This window comes from Dermacentor albipictus, chromosome 4, assembly GCF_038994185.2.
Source record: "Dermacentor albipictus isolate Rhodes 1998 colony chromosome 4, USDA_Dalb.pri_finalv2, whole genome shotgun sequence".
NCBI lineage: Eukaryota > Metazoa > Arthropoda > Arachnida > Ixodida > Ixodidae > Dermacentor > Dermacentor albipictus.
Genome location: NC_091824.1, coordinates 73,118,194 through 73,140,595, shown reverse-complemented (window position 1 = coordinate 73,140,595; position 22,402 = coordinate 73,118,194). Strand labels below are relative to the sequence as shown.

The 22,402-nt window shown below is 44.6% G+C and overlaps 1 protein-coding gene across 13 annotated transcripts in view; it reads right to left on the bottom strand.

Moving 5' to 3' along the window:
* Positions 1–22,402, bottom strand: part of LOC139059136 (uncharacterized) — a 484,552-nt gene that overhangs the window by 115,036 nt on the left and 347,114 nt on the right. For 8 of the 13 annotated variants that reach the window (XM_070537098.1, XM_070537097.1, XM_070537102.1 and 5 more), the window contains one exon: positions 2,782–2,853. The exons of the other annotated variants lie outside the window; for them this stretch is intronic. In XM_070537098.1, coding sequence (XP_070393199.1) covers positions 2,782–2,853 — 72 coding nt within the window. The remainder of the gene's footprint in view (positions 1–2,781; positions 2,854–22,402) is intronic. 13 annotated transcript variants of the gene reach the window in all.

The window sequence follows — 22,402 nt, the reverse complement described above, 5'->3', positions numbered from 1 at the left end:
TGTTCTCCGCTATCATTGTTCTTTGAGTGTACCCTGCTTTTGAGGGCACAAGTTTCCCCATTAAAACGCTAGTTTCGTTTATCACAGTTTTGCTTCCTTCTTCATTGTCACTACTAGGTGGCAATATCGTCTGCGGTATTTATGAACACCAATTTTTCTGGCTCGTAACAAATGAGTCCTTCATAAGAACACACGAAAACCTCAAGGTATCCCTGCGATTTCGGGAGGTCTCAGGAGGATGTGGAAGATTGGGTCGAAAACAATGACCTGGGCGGCGAGTAAATGATCAGACCTACGAGCGTTGTGCACACTCTACGTCCATTAATTTGTGGTGGCTGGGTGGCTTAGGAGCCCAATCCCTCGAGACTTTGCTGCCTTGGTTTACTTTTGCTGCCTTGGTTCGGCAGAAAAAGGAGAGATGGCCGCAGAGAGGGCGTTAAAGGTTAGTGGTAGCTCAGAGGTTCGCATGCAACTGTACGAACAAATTTCACATCTGCGCACGAGCTTCAAGTCTAATAGTTAGCACTATGTGATTACAAGGTCAACTTAGAGAACCGGCGGCTAAAAGCGCAGGCCTTACGCTCATTCTATCTTTAACCATACGCAGTTTACATAAATGCAACTGTATCAAATTCCTAAGCTGTCTATTCAGTTCAGTGATTGTTAGGGCGAGGTTGCATTGGGAGGCTTGCATTGCAGCCCCTTCGTGTCGACAACTATTAAAAAAATTCATCAGCTGCGCTTGGCACATCGCCAAACTTCACACACCCGCAACAAACTGCGTAAGAAACATTTATAAATAACAAGGCATGTGTAAAAGCAGTAATACCTCAAACAAGAAGTTCCACATTTGGAACATTCGCTCCCACCACCAACGAGAGTTAGAGATTTGATAAAACATGATGGTCTATCGTCGGTCTATGGTCTACGTTGAAGCCGAAAAATAACTTTCCACCTATCTCACAATGAGAACACATATGAATAACGTAAATAAAAAATTCCCCGACGATTAATACACTCCATAAAGTGAAATTAGGGCGCAGCTCTATACGTGTTTTGATTTCGCGATATATTGGCTGCCGCGGAAGATCGGTCTTGTGCGACACGTTGCAAACGGAGGGACATGTTGCGTGACTGCCTCGCTAATCGGGACACCGTGAGAGGTGGCGCCTGGGTGATGCGTGGGCCGCGATTCACAGCCATAGCCGCAGACAGACCTTCGTTCATGCAGTGCTTTGTTTCCATATAGACGACGCGCGCTCGTCTGGCGCCACCTCGTAGCCATCGTCGCCATAAAGTACGTCTTGCATGGCGTCATGGTTCCGTTGTAGCCTCCTCTGCTTTCCTCCACGGCGCTCTCTGCGCCACTGTCGTCGTTCATCTTCCACGGCGCTCCGCGTTCACTTTCATGCTTTGCTGTGTTTGTTCAGTCTGTTACGAGGTATAATGCCGACCCTCGCCGAAAGAAAAAAAAAATTAAATTCTGGAGTTTTACGTGCCAAAACCACTTTCGGATTATGAGGCACGCCGTAGTGGAGGACTCCGGAAATTTCGACCACTTGGGGTTCTCTAACGTGCACCTAAATCTAAGCACACGGGTGTTTTCGCATTTCGCCCCCATCGAAATGCGGCCGCCGTGGCCGGGATCCCCTCGCCGAAAGAACGGGCGCCTAAGAGCTATACACTTTGAAAGATATTTTTAGCAGGTTCCATAGGCTCTAGAGGCTGTGCCATGTTCGCATCTGTGCTCTTAATTGCATACACCAGCGTGACTGAAGAAAGTGTTTTAAAAAAGGGTACTTGCAAGTTGTTGTTTATCAGTAAAATGGACGCAACCATTCTGCCCCATCGGCCATGGTTTGGCCGGTGCTAGAGTTAAAAAGTTTTTGCTCTCTTCTTTGGCTTTTCTCGTGTTGCTGTATCGTCAAATGATGTCAGTTGCTGTGTCTGCATTTTTACGCCCTAAAGAAGTCCTTACTAAACCTTGCGGATGAAGAAGGATAGCATACATTTTTAGGAAAGAGCTGCTGTGATGCTCTTTTGCACAAGCCACAATAACATTCCCTTGGGAAGAGTTCCCGGCGATTACTACAGGGCCTGCGGAACGCCGTAATCACCCTGGAGGCTTTGAGGTGTAATGAACAAATCCCAGCTCCGACATTCCGCAACAGCTCGCTGGATTCCTCGGTCCGATGCTTTCCGGCGACGTCATTTTCTTGTGAACACTGATGATCTACCGCAAATATTAGACGCCATTCCGGCAGCATAGGAAGTGTAAATGAAGAAGAGAGATATTGCAGAAAATAGCCATTTCACTCAGTGTGCGAGCCTGTGTGCATTTTCGCACGCCCGTTAGTGTATTGTTTAGAGCACAAACATTTGCTACAGACTCGCACAACACCTAATAGTCACTGAAGTTCTACCTCCGCAATCCTCAACTGAGAAAGCGGAATATAACAATGGAGAAGTGTTATAATGTTGGCGTCAAAATTTCAGGTGCCACATCCCTTATTCGAAACAGCGAAATAGTGTAGAAAGTGCTCTGTGATTTTTCCAAGTGCGCAAATTTCGTTGCTACGTCGATTCAACATAAGAGCCGTACCACATTTTCGAACTCCGGTCTGTAGAAGCAACAATACGTGCACCGTACATAAATTACAATGCTGCGATTTTATTGTCGTCGTTGTCGGTGGTGACGGCAATGGAAGCTACACTACAGGGTCGAACCCCGAGAAAGAAGAGCGCAACACAGGCATTCTCCAGAATGGATTCCCCACTTGCCTGTTTCTCGGACCCAGGGCGTCCCTGAATTTCCATTGCTTTGCGCATGCAAGGGGATTTCCAAAATGTTCCCTACAGCAGAGAAATACGCACGCGTTATATAACATCACAATGAATGGTCCTGGATGCATAATTTTTCCTTTCTTTTTAAGTAGGCATGTTTACTGTGTTGTCTAAAGATTGCAGTCTACTCCAATATAGATTTGCCTTAAGTTTATGAACGCGAAAGCTATGACATAGACGCTTTCCAGAAAGGCGCTATATTAGATTTGCCAAGGCCACTTTATTACAGCAGCACGAGACAAATTACAGCAAATTTAAAGGCAACATTGCTCAAGTAGGCGAGCCCGCTACCATGCTCTGAAACGAAACAGAAAAAACGCCAAAGTGTTCGAAAATGAACATTTTCGAATCGCAAATAATACGAATATTCGAGAAAAAATATCCATATATACAGGAACAAACATCGAATATTTTTTCTGACCTCAAAAAGCAGGAAGAAATATTTAAGTTGCGTCGATTTGCTCAAAAAGATACTATTTATATAATTAGATACATGCATGTGATGATACTTCCAAGTGAACGTCAGGCTAAAAAGCTTGTACGGGTAACTAACTGCCTTTGGTTATGCAGTACACCATAGCGTTGTAGGCAACCTAATGAAAGAAGGCAAGAACACCTCACCAGATTTACGTAGATTGTTGCCGCTCGTGGACGCTCGCTGATGTATTACTGCAAAACCAAGGCTTAAATGCGATGCACATGAGGTGCGACTATAAGTTAATAATTTGTGTTTCCTACATTGTGACAATAGATTTGTAGGCTTCACAAAAGCGAGGCGTTCCGATCGGAAGACTGGAAATCGTTCAGCCAGAATTACCTACCGCGTTGCTTTTGTTCGCCATATTTTGGATCAAAGTTGTAAAAGAATGGTCCGACAGACCTAGAATCTAATTTCGAGCCACTTGACTTGGTTTTTTTCCCCCGAAGCTCTGTAAATGTCATTATTCCGTAAATACAAACGCAAACGAATGTTTCACAGCTTCCAAGAGCTCATTTCAGAAACAATTACGAATCAAATAGTCAAGTGTAGTATATTTGTTTTGAATATTTCGCATATTTAAACACTATTAAAAAAATCACCGCCCAAGGACTAGGTACATATGGTTAACCAGCGCAGCTTAAGCGTGCGGCGCCAGTGTTTATGACTGGGTTACTCCCAACGGTTCATTAAAGAATGGCTTGGTAGGCTGCCGGATCTTCGGTACGCAGTTGCTGCTTGCACTCGGCTGCACCATCCTGTTCGTGTGCCAGGGCTGCAGCGTCGACACGGCGATGACGAGCTCGTTTCCGGTTCTGCTCACGGCGTTGCTGATTGAAAGCTGCCTGCTCCTCCGGAGTATGTATCACGCCTTGTCCAAGGTAAATATACCTGGTAGCGAAGCTTCCATAGGAGCCCATACGTTCAAAACATGGCGGTCCATCGGCGGTCCATGGGGCTTAGCGCCATCTGTATGTGGTGGGAACACTTCCGGCGGAAGAAAAAATAATGTGACGCCATGTCCGTTAAAAGCAGAAGTGACGTCATTTTGTTTTCGAAGGTGCGAAATTTGTTTTGTTGTTCTTCCTTTGGAGCTATATATTCAAATGCCCCGCCATTCGACTGGATGGGCGTTTCGAGCTTTCAGCGTCGAAAGCGATGCACGAAAAGGCCAGCCGTACGGTTGTCGAAATCGCATCCCTGCATAGAACATACTTTCTTTGGAGGCGGACGAAAGCTTTAGGTGTAGAATGCTGATCATATTGTTGGATGCCAAGCCCGTCGGCCAGCGCGGTCGCACGAAAACAACTACACAATTATCTGGCGGTCGTAACTCACTACATTTGACTGAACAGATTAAGAAGCTATGAAGCTACCCACGTCACCAAATTCAGAGAAACTTTGACAAGCAAGAAAGCACAAACTGTGAGGGGGACGTATTTCAACAGGTGATACGAGTGCGCCTTTCTGCCCATTTCAAGACGTGCGTTGCATTGCGAGTGACAGTGGCGTCAACGCCCCCTGTAGCGATGGGCGCTTAAAAGAAATGCATTTATTAATAATATAAAATTAAACTTGTATTTTCTTAACTCGTCAAGAATGTATAAAATTGTCTAGGAATTTTATTTTCGTTGAATGAATCTGTGTCTCGTTTGAATTAAAAAACGCGTTTTTATTTCCCAATGTTTGTTCCCTCCAAACATAGTCGCGCTTCAATCGCTGCTCCCATAACCCCCCATGCTGATGTCGGTGACAATCTGTACTGAACCGCTTTTCGCCCGAAGCTTCGCGACCTATTTGGATCGACCTTGCCTTGTCTACCTATTTTGGAGCCGGAGAGAAACTTTTAAGCACGCGCTCAGCTGCGACGGCGAGCAACGACGTTACTACTGGGCGCAGCTAATCCAACACCACCTAGATAGCAGAAGACTTTTTCACTCCGATCTATGACGTCATGTTACCTGGTCCGACTGACCTAGAATCTAACGAGCATGCTCCCAAGTAGGCAAGAGTGATTTGGACGTCACCGCTTTCATCACGCCAACCATGTCAATGAAAATTTCGAGCCAGGTAGTGTGTCGTCATGGATGGGAGTAAACAGGGCTTGTGCTATCTAGGTGGTGTTGGCTAATCGCGCGCCTGTCTTTCTCTCTTTTTTCTGTCGCGCATGTGCATGGCGTTGTGCCGGAGGAGTTTTCGGCATACATGCGAATCGAATCGTACATGCTTACATAACAACCGGCTAGCCATATACAGCTCCGCCGAAAAAAAAAAAAAACACGCAGGCCGTCCGAGTGGTGCAGAGGCGTTACGTAATTAAATGAATTCCTCGAAGTAACAAACATCAGATAAATCGTAAATTACAATCTAAACACAAGCAACAGACAGGACAACGTCGGATTGTTATTTGAGTATACGAGAAAACATAATTCTGTTGCGCCAAAACTAAAGCACAAACCCCCTTTCCAGCATTTCTACCATTCGTAGGAATCCTAGATATATGCGCGTGCCAATCTCGGAGGCCATGAAGCGGCGCACCCGTTTCCTTGCAACACCTGCAGGTGGCGCTCACCTCCGCCGCATAGCGTGCCGTTTCTACCGGCAAGCTCGCCTTCCTGCATCGTGTTCGGCGCCAGTGCTTCCCGCTAAACATTACAGCCGCATAAGCTGCAATTGCCAGCAAGCGTGGGAAGCAGTCAGGGATCTTGCAATGCTATCGTGTTCCACTCTTAAAGGCGAAGCTTAAGCGTCCTCCCAATTGTTGCTTGCCTCCCGTTTCATAAAGTAAGTGCACTTACCGTCCCTGGTTCCAGGGCTTTTGGTTCAGATGAGGGGTAAGATCGGTCCTAGAATAATTCATTAAGCGCGTTTTCAAATGCATCATCAAAGCCATTGCTTAAGGGAAGGATTAAATAATATATTTATTACAATATAAATACTATTATTAACTACTAGTACCATCACATAAATAAGAAAGTGTTGTCCAAAGAAATAAACTGTGACTTCCTTTATCTATGTTCTCTTGTCAAATTCTAAATACATGGAGATACTTTAGTTCTCCTAGACTCCCCATATTTGTGCAAGCATGAATAATTACGAGCATATATATTGCTGTAATGAACCTCATGTTCGCAGTTGTTTGCACAAATGTTTAATATTTTATTTAGAAAATTAATATGTGTTCTGTTTATTTCTGTTGCTTCTGTAGTTTGTCGTGGTGACGTTAATTTGAGGCCTGTATAATAACTTGCAAAGAATGTTGTAAAACAGTCCTATGTCTTCGGTTTGCATCATTAGTATGGACAACAAACAAGCATTAAACAGCCCCGCCTGTCGGAAGCGTGGCATATGAGACGGCCTTTGTGTTTGAGGTGCTTCTGGCATCATTTTCGAAATTGAGCGTTTGTTTAAATTAGTGTTTAAGCCGCTGGTGATGAGGCAGTTCTGAGAAAGATATGTTGCTTTTCAAGCTCGATGACTCGTTTGGAGGCACCGGCTCGGGATTAATAAACTCCGAAGTCAAACTCTGCAACTATTCTCACGGGCGAAATAATGAAGTGCCAGATTTGAGGGAGTCTTTTCTTTTTCCGGTACACTTTAAGTGCCGCTATGTCGGGCACTTCGTGCCTGTAAATCCTGCGACGTTGTTGGAGCACACGCCATGGATACTTTATTCGCTGTTTTGCGCCACCCGCTTGATTCTGGGCGTATTCTCTATTTCGAGTGTCTGTCATGCTTGAGACTCATCATCATCATGGTCATATATGCCGCCTTTCTGTTCCCGACCCTGTTTTCAAGAGAAGTACAAAGAAGAATTGCACGCCAACAAACTGCCGTGTTGTCAGGAAGAATTTCTACGCGATGAGCATACTGTTATCCTCGTACGATTTCATATTGGTTGCTTTGGACTCCAAAATAAAGCCACAGACGCCACCACATCCAAGTCATTGTGAAACACAATACTTTGAAGTAATTACCCAGCGCTGTTTTTGTCCGGAAACTTCATTATTAGCACACTCAACTCTGAAATTTACATCGCTTCCGTGAAATGGGCATGAACCGCCTATAATGGCGGCTGAGGACGCAGGCAAAAAAACCGCCGATGTCGATAACTGTTGTCATCCGCCTAAGAGAATGGGGGAACGGACGGACGGATGGAGTGGCAAAGCGAACCGGCTTTCGATGATTTAATTGTTGTCTCCTTGATATTCGTCGACAATCAATTTACCTGCGGTTGCCAGGTATACGTTGAAGTGAAACCAAGGTTTACACCGAGTACGATAAGATGCACGAATCCAAGACAGCCACTACAGCTTTAAGAGGATAAACTGAATTGGCGACAATCATAACATATTTGTTATTGCCTATTAAACTGAAGGGTACGCCTAATGCATTGAACAACCCTGAAACACTTGTAGTAATACATATAACGGTGGCTCACGAGTTTGGATAATGAGTGTGCATGCGGAATGTAAACGTCACGCAATAAAAGTCAACCTAATAAATATATCTGCTGCAAAGAGTACTCTTGAAGCAAATATAATAAAAAGTGGTTATTTATCCTTCAATAATTACCAAAAGAGGCACGCCACACAATACTTCCCGTTCTCATTCGCTGCAATGATACTGGGATATCTTGTCCTGTTCAAGGAGGCTAAACCATACTCGAACGGATGAAGAAGGCGCAGAACGGACATGCGCACAAGTTATCAGCTCAACAACTACTGGTCCTCGTTGCAATGCGTTTCTTAAGTATTGGTTGTAAAAACACAGAAGTATATAATTAGGTCATTATTATAGAGACGTAAGGGACAGCTTAAAAGAGCGTATATATCGTACACTTCACCGGCAACCCCGTATGCCCAAAACAGTATGAAGTATGCGGTGAAGTTAAAAGTTAAAACTATCTAAAAGAGCTCTTGATGCTCGAGCTCAAGCTAGTGTAAATAATTAAAAGCATTTTATTTAACACGTCGATGGCATCGAGTCTGTGTGTGGCTACTAGTGTACGCCATCTTCCATAGCGGTGCGAGATTTTCGCAGGTAACATCGGCTGATTTTTGCTTAACAATCACAGGAACCTGAGCAACTCTTATATTCGTATAATGATTCAGTACTTACAATAGCATAAAACAAAAAAAATTTAAAGATGAACACTCCAATCAAGCCACGCATGTACTAATTGGAAACACCACGTTTGTATTGGCACCTTGAGTGCTACATTATTTTCACACATTCAACGCTCTCATAAAGCTGCAATCATATGAAAACTCGCATTGCAATGGCGTACCAACAGACCTCCTGGACTTCCCGCCCCTTAATCATATTTAAGCACAAAGCCTTTTGTGAGCCGCTTTGTAAGATCCTACTAATTTGTGCAGTCCGCGAAAAAACGGCGCGCACCAGCGAAATGTCGTTTCAGTACCTCAAGAGTTGTAAAATATGTTTTTTTATTACAGTAATAGTATTTTCAAAACACTTTATAGTTACTGCATCACAATGGGATCTTCGAGTAGCACATGTCTATAAGATGATGTCGAGCACAGGTGGGCCTATGCATGAGGGTGAAACCTCGCAGAAAAAAATCTTCCCGAGTTCCACAGGTACCGACACCACACAGAAAGGTGCAGTTTTCTATCTTTGTCACTGTGACCACGGTGAGTAGGACTTTCATTTGTAGAGCGGGAGCCGCAAATATATGGCACTATGGCATATCCTAAAAGTACCCAGCCAGCAGTGCTGCACTTTAGTTTTCCTTGCTCTTCACGTTACAAACAGCGCAGCCCTAGTCCCACTGATATCAATCAATCAATCAATCAATCAATCAATCAATCAATCAATCAATCAATCAATCAATCAATCAATCAATCAATCAATCAATCAATCAATCAATCAATCAATCAATCAATCAAGCAATCAAGCAATCAATCACTCAATCAATCAATCATATCGGATATATTCAAATACGTGGATAGGTCAATATACGCTTCATCGAAGCAGGTGCCATCGCACAAAGCTATAAGCCTAACTCCTATTGCTTAATGCAAAAGTTTAGTGCAAGATTATGACGCAAGAGTACGGTATAGTAATGAGATCAAGTTACAATAAAAGGAATACATAGAAAGTACCACAGAAACAAAACGTTCGACAGCATTTTAGACTCCTGTAACACGCGAAGGCGAAAGCCGGCTTACACATTTTGTAATGCATGAAGTTATAAGCTCAGAGGGATCAGACTTCTCGCTAGACATAAGGAGCCGCAGTGTGAAGTCAACTTGTGGCAAGCTGTTGTCTGCAAGCTTCGGCCTCCTCTCTGCGTTGCCGTCTCGCATCGTAGCGTTGCGGCTTTCGCAGTTCGACTTCTTCGGCTCGACGCTTAGCTGCGGCTTCGTGCGCTCGTATAGCGGGGACGCACAGACTCGCGCCAACGACGCTTCTCTTCGACTTCACGTTGTATTCTCTCAGTGGAGGAAAGCATCACTCGCAGTCGAATGGCTTGCTCCCGCCGCTTCGCACGTCGATTCTCGCTTGGCGAGCATCCTCTGCGGTAGCGTACTTCCGAGTGAAGTATGCAATGCTTTATTGAAGGTTGGATGGATGGATGGATGTGTGTTGTTTAGTGGCGCAAGGGCCAGGTGTGGCCAAAGAGCGCCATGACTGATAATGATGTTTTAAGCACTGATTGGTGAGTTACGATGATGAGGTGTAACATGGCTGTAAAGTGGCCTAAAATTAGTCGCTATCGTAGAAGCATGAAACGATATATAGGTATAAAATTATGACAGTGATACGTGGAGTGGTCTCTGGGTATAGGACGAGTGACAGGTCATAATGGGGCTAAAATGCATGAATATGGAAATAGCACATATGCCTCCTTAAAGCCTTTGAGCCCAAAGGCTGGGAGGCAGGTGCTTTCTTTCAATGCAGCTACCGCAGCAGAAACCTCTGTTAAGAGGCTGTGCTACGGATTTCCTGGGGCTATAGTATGAAAGCTGTGTACAGCTTTTAAAAATTGAAATAGTGATTGATGTTTAAAGAGAGGTTCCATACCTATAATCATTTGGGGATGAAGTGGAATTTGTTGTCGGTGAGGTAATGGAAAATGCTTTTTCCTATTTGCATCTAATTCTCTGAATTGCATCAGGATGTGAAGCACGGTAAGTGGCTCACCACACTTATCACACATGGGTGGATCACCACCTGACAAGAGGTATGCGTGTGTACTGTATGTGTGTCCTATTCTAAGTCTGCAAAGTATTCCTTCCGTGTGGCGGTTCTTTGATACCGGCGGCCAGTTGCCAAGATATGGCTTGATAACATGCAGTTTATTTTCTGTTTCTTTATCCCATAACCGCTGCCAGAAAGCCCTGAGCGTTTTCCTTATGGAGGGCCTAAGGTCCATTACAGGGACAGTCGTGGAAATGTCTGCAGCGTTCGCGTGCACGGATGTGGCTAGCTGGTCAGCCAACACGTTTCCTTCAATGTCGCGGTGCCCCGGCACCCAGCATACTACGATATGCTGCCTGGACGCATAGGCGGTGCATAATGCTGAATAGAGAGATACAATTATAGGATTTTGATATTTCTTCACAGTTTTCAATGCGTTTACGACGCTCAAAGAGTCTGTGTATATAACTGCCTTTGGGATATTCAATTCTTTAATGTGTTTAACGGCAGCCAATATGGCGTAGGCCTCTGCTGTAAAGATACTTGTGCTCGTGTGCACAACACCGGTATCCGAAAAGGATGGACCGACTGCTGCGTAAGATACGCCAGAATTACACTTTGATGCGTCTGTAAAGAATTGCTTGTTTTGAGCTTGTTCTTTATTGAAACGTGCGCTGTTCTTTGGGTTCCATGGCTGATTTGATTGAATGTGCGCACTGTTCGCTTCACATTGCTGAGCGCTTGCAGCCTCTGCCTTAAGGGGCTATGAGCCACTGCACATTTTGCTTGCTTACAGGGGCATGAGCCACTGCTGATAATGATATTGTGGGTCACATTCGACTAGACGCCGCCTTTTTTAGGTATTAGCTATTGCGACGAGCCACATAAGGCTTTCGCCTTAATATTATGCAAGCAATGGAGTGAACTGTGTGCTATAGTAATATCGATCGATTCAAAATGCCATGATACCACTTTGACTATAAAACCTTTCCACCGTGAGTTCATAGGAAAATCGTTTCTGTGATAATATTAATGAGTGCCTGATAACTAATGTGACCTTGTTCCAAAACTCAATCGCTGCAAACATTTGGTATGTTTACCATAGTCAATGTTGCCGGCCCAGCCCGAATACGCCATCAAAATTGTTCCATTTCCTTTTTCGTTTTCCTGGCAAATCTGGACCTATAGCTGTTTGTGATCGGCAACTACAGAGGATCCAGCGGTCATGTATTCGTTACTCTCGTTCCCTTGACACGGGACGGCGCTTCCTAATGTGAAGCATCTGATGTTCATTTCCCCGGCGTTCTGGTATAAGCGGCACCAAGTCACAATTTCCTGCCAGGCTAACATCTCCCGCGTATCGTTAATGCTTGTATCTCTCCCTCTTTATCTATTTCTTGTGTCGGAAGTTCCTTGGCGCCACTCCAGAACTCCAGAAGGACGAAGAAAAAGAAGAGAGGAAGATAGCTGTACTGCATTCCAAATCAACGTATATCGTTGCTTACACGACCTGCTAGAGGAAAAGAACTTTATCTGTCTGTCGTCATATCTGCACTGGTGCATTCTCGCAGTTTCCTGCGGATGCCCGCGCACATCGCAATGCCGACATGGGTTTGGTTGCGGCACCGAAAGAAAAATTTGCAAACAAATATAAATAGATTTCGCCCGGTACACTAAAAAATGTTCTAAGCAGGCCTCATTGAGGCACGTTTTTCCTGCCCAGATAACAGTGATCTTACTTGCATTACCATCCGACTGAATATTTTGTTACACAATTGAGGCCACATTAATATAGACGATAAAATTATATGATAAATCAGTATGGCACTGGTTTCGGCGAATTGGTACCATTCCACTAACGGTAGGCTTCTTCGCCTAAACTATACAGAAGACGAAGACAGGAGACCCTACAAAGACAAGTGCCAACTTTCAGCTGAACTTGACGGACGAGTAAGCGTACGTTTTACACGCATACGATGTACGACGAGCGTCTGATCGGTAAAAATACAAATATAAAGAAACCACGAGAGATATATAAAATTAAATGAAATTTGAAAACAGCGACACGTTCAGCCCGGTACCGCCGGACTTATCTATGCACAACGCGTTTTCTTGAACTGCGCACCTTGGCTTAGATAATCGGGGTTTTAATTCAAGAACCCTATCGAAGCATCACTGACGCATTTCACCCCTAGGTAGTTAATAAATGCCACCGCAATGATTTATCCTGCCATCTGCTAAGGGTGCTTCGCGACCCCTAAGCAGTCTTTGAAAACAGGCTGAAGACCGCAATCCCGGCAAAAAGTTGCAAGTTTTGAATGTTTTTTGTCGAACCTCCTGTCTTCGTCCTGTCGTTTCCGCCACAAAAGCCTACCGTCAAGAATGCTAAAATTGCCTCAGATAATGGTGCAGGAGGAAGAGGAGGGAGAGGAAGTGGAGGAGTGTTGCCCGCTGCAGGCGGACTTACATGTGTATTCTAAAACGATCCTGCGCTCGAAGCCCTAGCTTGACTACACCGAGTTGAGCACAGCGCCACCACCTAATTGAAGAAGACACTAAGTTTCTGAAGAATTGCCAGGACGTGTCGCGGGATTGCTGTGACCACGTATGCCGACGGATGCCGCCGCTATCCACGCTCCTGAGTAAAGGTGCAGTGCTATAAAGAGGAGCGTTCCAGAATGCGCTCAAATTGCAAAATTTGCAATTACTTCTTGAAACCAAGGACCACTCATCATGTGCGGTAGGGTGTGAAGCCCGTCATATTATATCGATCCGGTGGCATAGTTGTCATATGGTAGCTCAAGGGAATTTTCAATTGCGAGGACGCATTTGAAGCTGGGCGCAACAGGTGGCACGCCACCATTTCCGTGTTGACCAACACGGCTAATCATAATCTTCAGCTCTGTATCACAGGGTGAATTAGAGGAGAAGCCGAAACGCTCCCCTAACAAACATCCATTGTCGTCGCAGGGAAAAAAATTTCACTAGCGCTTGCGTTTGGACCATACTGCACTTCGGCCATGTAAAACACCTTAAGTTTAGTGTTGAACGTCACCAATCAACAAAGGTTCATCCGTTTCCATCAAGAATTCAATATTAACCTCAAGACTAAACGTGTTGACTATCGCACAAACCAGCACTCTGACGGGCTCAACAAAGTCCACAGATTATCTAAAGACATAAAAGGATCGAGCTCTTTTGAACTACCAGATAGACGCGACGGCAAAGGCCAGAAATGGTGCCACGCAAACGGGAAGCCCTAAAATGTGAAGCAGATAGCGTAGATCTCTCCCATGAGGAACAAGGGCGCCCCCGAACTGGTGGCGAGTTTCGCGTGCGACATCCGCCTCCTGCGATTCTTCCTATAATCGGCCCGCTTCTCTATAGATGCGACGTGGTCTTCTCAGCCAAGCCAGCTAGGCGCTCATAAACATGGCACCCTTGACACTCCACGGTCTTCGGCGCGCAATTCGGTCCTGGGCGACGGTGTACCTTCGCAATCGCGACCACGTACAACTTCCCCCAAGGGTGCACTTTGTGCGTGGTCGCTCGAGCGTTTATTGCGTATTACCACGCCGATGCATTAGCAGCGCGAATAAAATGCATTTATACTGCACCCCAGAGTACTGCTCCCATTTCGTTCTTCTTTCATTTACTTGCTTGCTTTATCGTTTGACTCGAATTCCTGTGCTGCTATCCATAATATGATTGCACTGACTTACCTTAAGGTCTGAGTAAATGCAACCTATTCGTTTATTTTCAGTGTGACACAATGTACTACATAATATGTAAACGAAGCCATGTGCGCCGGTCCTCTTATGCTTGTGAGAAAGGGTGGGTGATCAATTTAAAATGAAGAATTTCCTTCTGCTTGAAATGTACAAAAAGCATTCATTGCAGTGATGTCCTAAATAGACAGCTTCGTTCTGTGCACTTACTCTCGTAATTTACTTTACATTTCCAAGGCCTTACTGCAACGCAGACACGTTGTTAGCATAGTTGTAATTATTATCATTATTATCATTATCACCTGACATAAGAGCTATACGGAGTACACACGACCAATTTAGCCTAACGCTATTCCAAAATAGCAATTATATCGTCCATTTATTATCTCGCTATCGTTTACGAGTCACCAAACCCGTGATAAAGGGCTCAATACGACATCCGTATGACACGTTGTATGGCACCAGTGTGCGTCTGCGTCTTCTAAACAATAGTGACTATAAACTCAATATTCAGACAGTTGTCTCTAAAACGCTTCTTCCAAAAATCTATCAAAACGGAAACTAAATTGCAAGCATGCATTGCCATTAGCCCTCACAATCTTCATTCAATCGGCAGGTGTCAGACGGAGTAGGATTTTAGCTGTTTGGTAAAAAGGTGCCCGCTTCACCAGCTGGTCATTTAAAACAGAATTTTTCTCTCAGCTCCACCACAAATTGTTGAACGAGTCATGATTGCACAACTATACCAATGCCTTCTTTGTATTTGGATGAGTTGTTCAGGTCTTTTCATTCGAAAAATTTACCCGGTTTTCGCACTTATGTTAGAAATTTGAGAACACAACCTCAAATCTGATCGGTTTCTCCGGCTCTAACATCGGTTTTCTTAGGTTCTTTTGAAATCGCTTTCGGAATATAAAACCCATCATACCAACTGCGCCGTTCTAGGATTATAAATGCTAAGGTACTGCAATATAACATCAAGCAGGGAGATCTGTTTCTGTGATGGAGCAGCCTGAGCGATGGGTTCCAGCCGCACCATTTTCAACGCACTTCAACGATTGACTCAGTTTTTACGTGAAATCGGCCGACGCTACGCCCCCTTGAAAGGAGCAGAATAAATCGCTTCTTATGTACAAGCAGTTATTGCATTCAGCCGTCCAGCGGTAAATACCCAATGCAGCAGTCTTCCGTGAAGCGGAAAGCCGGCCACGCCGCGCATAATAAATAGCACGGCTTCGTATTGCATGGTTGCAACAGGCAGAAACCAATATCCTTGATATTGGCAGTTTGTCTGCGCGGAGCTCAAGATACGTTTCGAAGTAAAAGGACGGTCACCCAGCATAGACAAATCTAGAATACAACAAATGCATGTTTAGGGCTATTGCATTAAAGAGAAAAGTGCTTGCTTTTTCGATGGAAACGCATCATATAAAATTGAAACTCATCATGCCATGAAAAAAATAAAAAAGCTCGTGCTCACTCGGTCCGCTTATATGCTGCGAAATTCGTAAATTAGAAGAGTCCTATTGTTGTTGATTAAGTTACTACACAAAGAAAAAGAAATAAAAGAAACGGATCTTTGTTGATAAAAATAGTTGCAGTCAGTTGGGGACCGTGACAAGACCTGGATAGCGTGAGTAATAGCTGCGAACTACTAATGGTCTTGTTTCTTTCTACTAAAACAAGTCCACGACGAATTGTTAGAAGGGATGGTTTAAGGAGTCTTGGAAAAAGTCATTTTTCTAGTTTCTTTATGTTATACTTTAGCGTCACGACTTCAACGTTTGACGAGTACACCAGGCACTTTAATCCATCAGCGCAAGCAGAGATCTTTTACACGTCGGAGGTTGCATAGTTACAATACTACAATTTTGTATCTGAGACGCATACAATGATAGCGACACCTTGAAGCACTACTCATCTAGTTGCATAGACGTGCAGCGAGATGAGGCTGGCGTATGCTACAGCAAGAATCCGGAGACTATTCAGCGCATCCTAATGGAATGCGAAGGGATTCACCCAGTGAGACCAGTAGGTAACGTGCACCTTCAAGAAGCGCTTGGATTTAAATTGGATGGAAGCGTGAAACGGTCAGCAGTCCAGACAAGAGGCATTTAGAGCATTGTTGGAAAAGAAGCAAGAAAGAGATTGGTACGACCGTATCTATTACAGGCATAGGTAGCGGTACAAGGCAGATGGAGAAGTTTTGAGGAAAAGTAAAAGAGATGAAGGAGATGTGTACAAAAATGCCAGAATGAAAAGCCTGTATAGCATACCTGAGCAACTCAAGCAGGCTAGGTGACTATTTGTCACCGCACCGTTTCATAGGGGAAGCCAATAAATCATCATCATCACCATGAATATTCGAAATTCGCACCATGATGTATGCCACGAAACACAGCTAAAGAAAATGCAATAAAAGGAGCACACCCTGAGACAGCCGCTTCACGTCGGTTATTGGAAACCAGCGCCCTAATGCATCAGCTTTATATCGAAGGCGCCCAGCTGTTTGCTCCATGGCAACGACTCGACTATTTTGCTAGACATCTGGCCAGACATGTCATCGGCATTCCTGAGAAATGTCTGGTCGAGATAATGGCTCCCCTTGAAACTTACATTGAATGTTCATTTTTTATTCGGTGTTTTTTTTGCACCTGTGTGGCCAGGGCTTGTGCATACGCTGCACGACTCTGCTTCAAGCGTTTCTTTTTATACCGGCGTTATCCACTGTTTAAAAGGAAGCTTTAGCTTGGGCCTACTACGATACCGGCTACTCATGTAGACGGAAAACGCAGGAATGCTTTTATGAGGGAGTTCATTCGAATGAAATGTACTGATTTAAGAAATAAAGTCACAGTAGCAAGTGTAATTTTGACTTAGACTGACATTTTTTAAGGAAAGTTGCACAAAATTGGTAAAAAAAAGCTGAATCATGATGTTCGCAAGTCCGCAACTCAGCCATGAAAAGAAATATCGCATTTATATAAACTGCATCGGTTAGAGCACCAAAAGCGAACAATTTTGGCACGCACGGGAGAATATCGCCACGCACGTAAAAAAAGTACACACACAAAAATACATCGCTGAAACAAAAAAAAACATTGTTCAGCTGTAGTTTGTCTATGGGATCGGAGCACTTCAGCGCTAACACAACTCATTTTAACGCAAGCGCACCGTCGGTGTATTGCGTGACAGCACCGGTGAAAGAGAGGGATCGAGGATGCACATGAGGTGTGGAAACAGCTTGCATAAAGAATTTACGATTACATGCTGTTGCATGACTGCTTATGTTTCCGATTTGTTCAAAGTACTTCAACTAACTGACATTGCTTAGCCATCACACATTTCCAACACTGAGCTGCGAGATCAGTAAACTCACCCTTGGCGCTGCGCTAACACTTCAAGTGACATTGCGGCGAGCTATCCAAAATAATTACATCCCTCCTCGTGACTTTGTAATCACTTCAGAGAAACTCCTGTCTCACACACGGCTTCACATTACATTGCACAAAGGTTCTTTTACCCCCCCCCCCATCCCCCTTGATGCTGCTTAATCATCGTCTCTTACTCCGAAACCTGCATTTCAATCATCGCCGCGAGTATGCCATGCCTTGCAAGCTCATTGTTGGCGTTATGGGAAATGCTTCGTCGCGAGAGGCATAAAGGCAGCGCGTATCTTAAGGCGTGGGTGATCAGCCTGGGTCTAACCACAAGAGGTTTCATTCTCACCACCTCTGTCTAGCGTACACGCGAGACTTGTGGCGCATTGAGTCTGATCGCTCTCGAGCTCTGTGGAGAGGTGTCGCGGTGCGGTTAAAATTCGGCTGGTTCATTCAGAGCACCGTGCACCATCTCAGAGCGCTCGGAGGCACTCTCACCTTCCACAGGGGGCGTGACCGAGATCTGAAAAAAATTCGATCATCTGTGGCTACAGTGATTGCCCTGGGAGCAGCTGGCACATTCGACTTGGACAGGTTTTCTCTGGCTCCCGTCTCGAAAGGCCTGCGCAATGCTGCAAACCGAGTAGTATTGGTTACTACCTAGTAGCAGCGCTCTGGTGACCAATGGAATGCACCGTTAATAAGTGTCTGTATGAATGCATACGTGAATAGCAGGGCTTTCTTTTTATGCTGAAGGCTTTCCTTAACAGAAACTGTCATATCTAGGCCCCTGCTATTTTTGCAAATCAGGCACTTTGCCAGGCAGACATTACATGGCTAGACAGCAAGAAAAAATTTGAGAATCTTGCTAATTCCTTCAAACTTGCTAATTAAATTTTAATTATACCTCTTATAATTAGGAAATTAGAGCTACCGAGTAGCGAAGTCTACTTAGCGGTAATACTAAGCATTGCGCTACTTTTCAGATATGAGACCCTAGTAGTTTGCAACGATCTAAACTGGAGCACCACTAAACGTTTACGGAAATTTTGGGGACTCGCATTTCGAAATTCGTACTTCTCTTTGGACTTCTGCTAAGCATGCATGAGTTCACTAGTCCTCAGCTTCAACAAAATCCCAATTACATGTGCCCTAAACTAAGCAATTAACAGTTAATCAGTACATTTTAAGTCTCTAACAAACTATAATCCTACCATTTCATTTCGCCGCTAATTACCTGCCCATCCACGCAGGCTTTCCGCAAAAACGGCACAGGCCTAGATGTGAGCATCCCTTTTAAAACAAAATAGTCCGCATAAAAGGAAATGCCTGTTGCGTACCATGAAATTCCTTCTTCAAATGTGAGACACAGAGCGTCACACTTACACCCGTGTTCGTTCACCGCATCAGTTCCAGTGTAACCTCGGGTATTCCTGCACATTATAGTTTGCTTCATTCACGTTGTCATCCCTTGGTATAAGAAGTTTGAACAATTTGCTTGAATTGGGTACTGGTCATCAGTACAAAATATGTTCTGTCAAAATGTGATAATTTATTAATCCTATGTTACGGAGCTTCTTGTATCAAATGTTCAATAATAAGTGCGATTTGTGCCCTTATCAAACTAGCTATCGAAAAAAAAATTTTTCGCTCATAAACAGCTTTATTACGCAATAGGAAGAAATATTATTTTTGTCGATCGTTTACCAGTGACAAATACCGCGCAGTGCCATAGCACTTAGTTGTGATTTCCTCTACTCGTTTAGCGATACCGTGCTTCTTGTTTTACTCGACACTGTTTGAGATAGCTCTAATAGGGAATGTTCGTCGCATTCACTCACGCAAACCTACGTAAGGAAAGTACTCTGAAACAAAATCAGTGGATAACTTCACATTTCTTGAAATTTACGACCTAATTACATTATTGACGAACGAGAGTAATCATGAAAAATGTCTGGCAAATTTCTTGTAGTCATCAATGCGGCACAAATGTGCGGTATATGAAACCGATTTCACGTATGCCCAATATAATAAAGCGAATAGGCAAACGGGTATCACAGACTGATGTGAGAGCATAGCACCGCCAGGAGTGATAGTAGCACTTGGCGGCTTAACGGAGAGCGCAAGTGCGGAGGTGCCACGCGCAGAGCTCCTTCATTCAGGATTGTGCCACTGCCAGGAAAAGCACAAACATTCAAGTAGAAAGAGAAGGTGCGACCGAGATGAATGCTGATGGCAAGACACTGCAGCTTTTCTTTATTTGTAGTGCTCGAGGAGGTTTCACAACGCCTGTGCGGTGTCGCGAAACCTCTTTTCATTCACGAAAAAAAAGAGTACATAAACTGATGCCTAAGTAACAAGCAATGATGAAATATTGATATGGTTCCTTGTATCTGTAAAGTTCTTAGCCTGTATACATAAAAAAGGATTGCATAGAACCTGGCCAAGATTGCAATGAACTGCAAAATATAGCAAAGATTTAAGAGGAAAAGTCACATAAGTGTACTCTACAACTTTCTTTCGACCTGAAGAGCGATCGCCAATCGTTCTCGCCGTGCTATGTTTACCGTTCTTTTTGAAAGGTGACTGCAGTGCTGGCCAGTTATTGTTTTAATCTTGTGATATGATTTGAAAAAAAAGCTGCTCCACAAAGGCAATTAGGCGGTTGATGCAGCGTTCTTCTACAACTTTTTTGCGTTCGCACGTTTCCTATTTTTGCGCTCGGGCTCTTCGAGACTCATTCATCATCAAGCTTCTCGCTGAACATTGGGACTTGCTGCTTAGAACACTGGCGATGTCACCTGTCTGATGAAAGAAGATGGATAATGTTTTTAGTCTACTGTGCTTGCTTTGAACTGCCATCTCGCTACATTAAAGTAGCTGCTCATCTGTGTCTTACCTTACACGTCTCAGGCTCTGAACTGAGTATTAGTCCATGAATGTGTCCGGTTACACTTCTAACCTTCGTCTGTCCGTGAATCTCACGCACTCATAGAATTTTAGTCACTGTCAGTGCAATGTTAAAAAAAAAAGACATATGCCCCGGTACCCCGAGTCAATCAATCCGGTATAGGCAATGCGATTTACCCCGACACGTGACCCAGCAACGCCTGTCGTACAAATCCGAATAAGAACTTGCGTAAGCAGTGCTAATATTGGTCTTCACCTGACCACCCTGTGCACTGCTAAATAAGTGCTTTGTAACGATGGTTCATTGGACAGTTCGGATGGTGCTGTCTTCACGTACTGCTTGACACCTATGGCTATGGTCTACATGCGCTGCCATAGACAAGAGTGTCATTGGCTGACACTCAAAGCATATCATTACATATTGTGCTCGTACACATATATACCCAATAAATGGACGGAAAGATAGCCGTGGTTGCATTTTCTTTATTACATTCTTTTGTTTTCGACGCTTAGAGCGTAGCATTTAGGGAGCTGTGGTTCAAATGCTCATGATGTTAAAGTAATACCATGATAGCCACCTCATAATACAAAGCGCAATAAGAGGAGTACTATAGATGATATTTCATTCTCGGGTGTCTTCCATAGAAATTGGCAAAAATCTCTTGATCTAAATTCTCACATACCCTTCTCGTTCTCACATACCCTTCTCGCTTCTCGTATACCCGTGATCGATTACGACCACCTGTTGCTCATATTATAGTAAGCAGTTCCTTTGCATACCTGAATCCATTCATCGCAATAAATACCATAAAGAGAAAGCAGGAGTGGCGCAGAAGTAAAGTAGCGAGTGTGGGATCTGTAGACCAGGCGATCGGATCCTCGTGGCGAATTCTCCCTGTATATTTTTTTTTGCGCTATAACGCTCTCTGATGTTTTCCGTATTAAAAATAGATACGGTAGCCACAGGCACCGTGCATTTCTCGCTCTAGATCTGCTTTTCGCACCAGTACCTACCGCCTTTCAGTATGCGGCGCCTGGCCAGCGCCCCAGCATACAGCGCGCGACACTGGGCTCCTAATCCGGCATGGCACTGGATACTGGCTTTTGCTGATGTGTGCGCGTGTGCGCGTGCGCGCGTACGTTTCTGCGATGCTGAGCGGAATCGAAATAACATCACATGGGCTACTCAAGGATAGTAGCCGAATGCTTCAGGAAGTGGCGCCGGAAATGCACTCGGCATGTGGTGCTTTTGAACGAATGTCTCTCACAGCAACGAACTAGCAAGCTGCGCGATGAATGAACCGGGTATATGCCGCTCTTCGATGAATCTCTCGCCAACTTGTGCCACTGAGTGTGGGCCACCGGATGTGGGGCCAGACAGGGATCGATTCTCGGCATTCGGACGCACGGGCGCGACACGCATTTTTTCTCGGAGGCCAGGCGCGCGATTCGGGGCAGTGTTACTAGAGGACGGATGCGTGCCGCGCACATGATGAGTGTCGGCCGCGGCAGTTTCATGTGCCGTTACATTCCTTCAGTAATAATAGCATTACCACTAGCATTCGTCGGCGGGTGGGTTCTGTCGGATTTTCGCTGGATGTTGACCATTCGGACTCGCGCAGCTTTTCGAAAGAAAAGATTTGGTTGCGTGGAGACGAGTTGTCCATGCCCAGCAAACACCCTCTAGAGAACTTAAGACCTTCTGGGTGCACACTCTCCCATTGACCTACGTTACGCAAAAGAGGCCCACATAGAAGTTCCGCGCAGCATGCTACGAAGCTGCTAGCGGCGCACCTGTGTTGCAAATGAGACGCGGAAGACCGAGTGGGCGACGATCGCGATAACAATTCGATTAGTTCCGGGAACCCTGCCACTCTTTGAATGGCTTCGAGGTT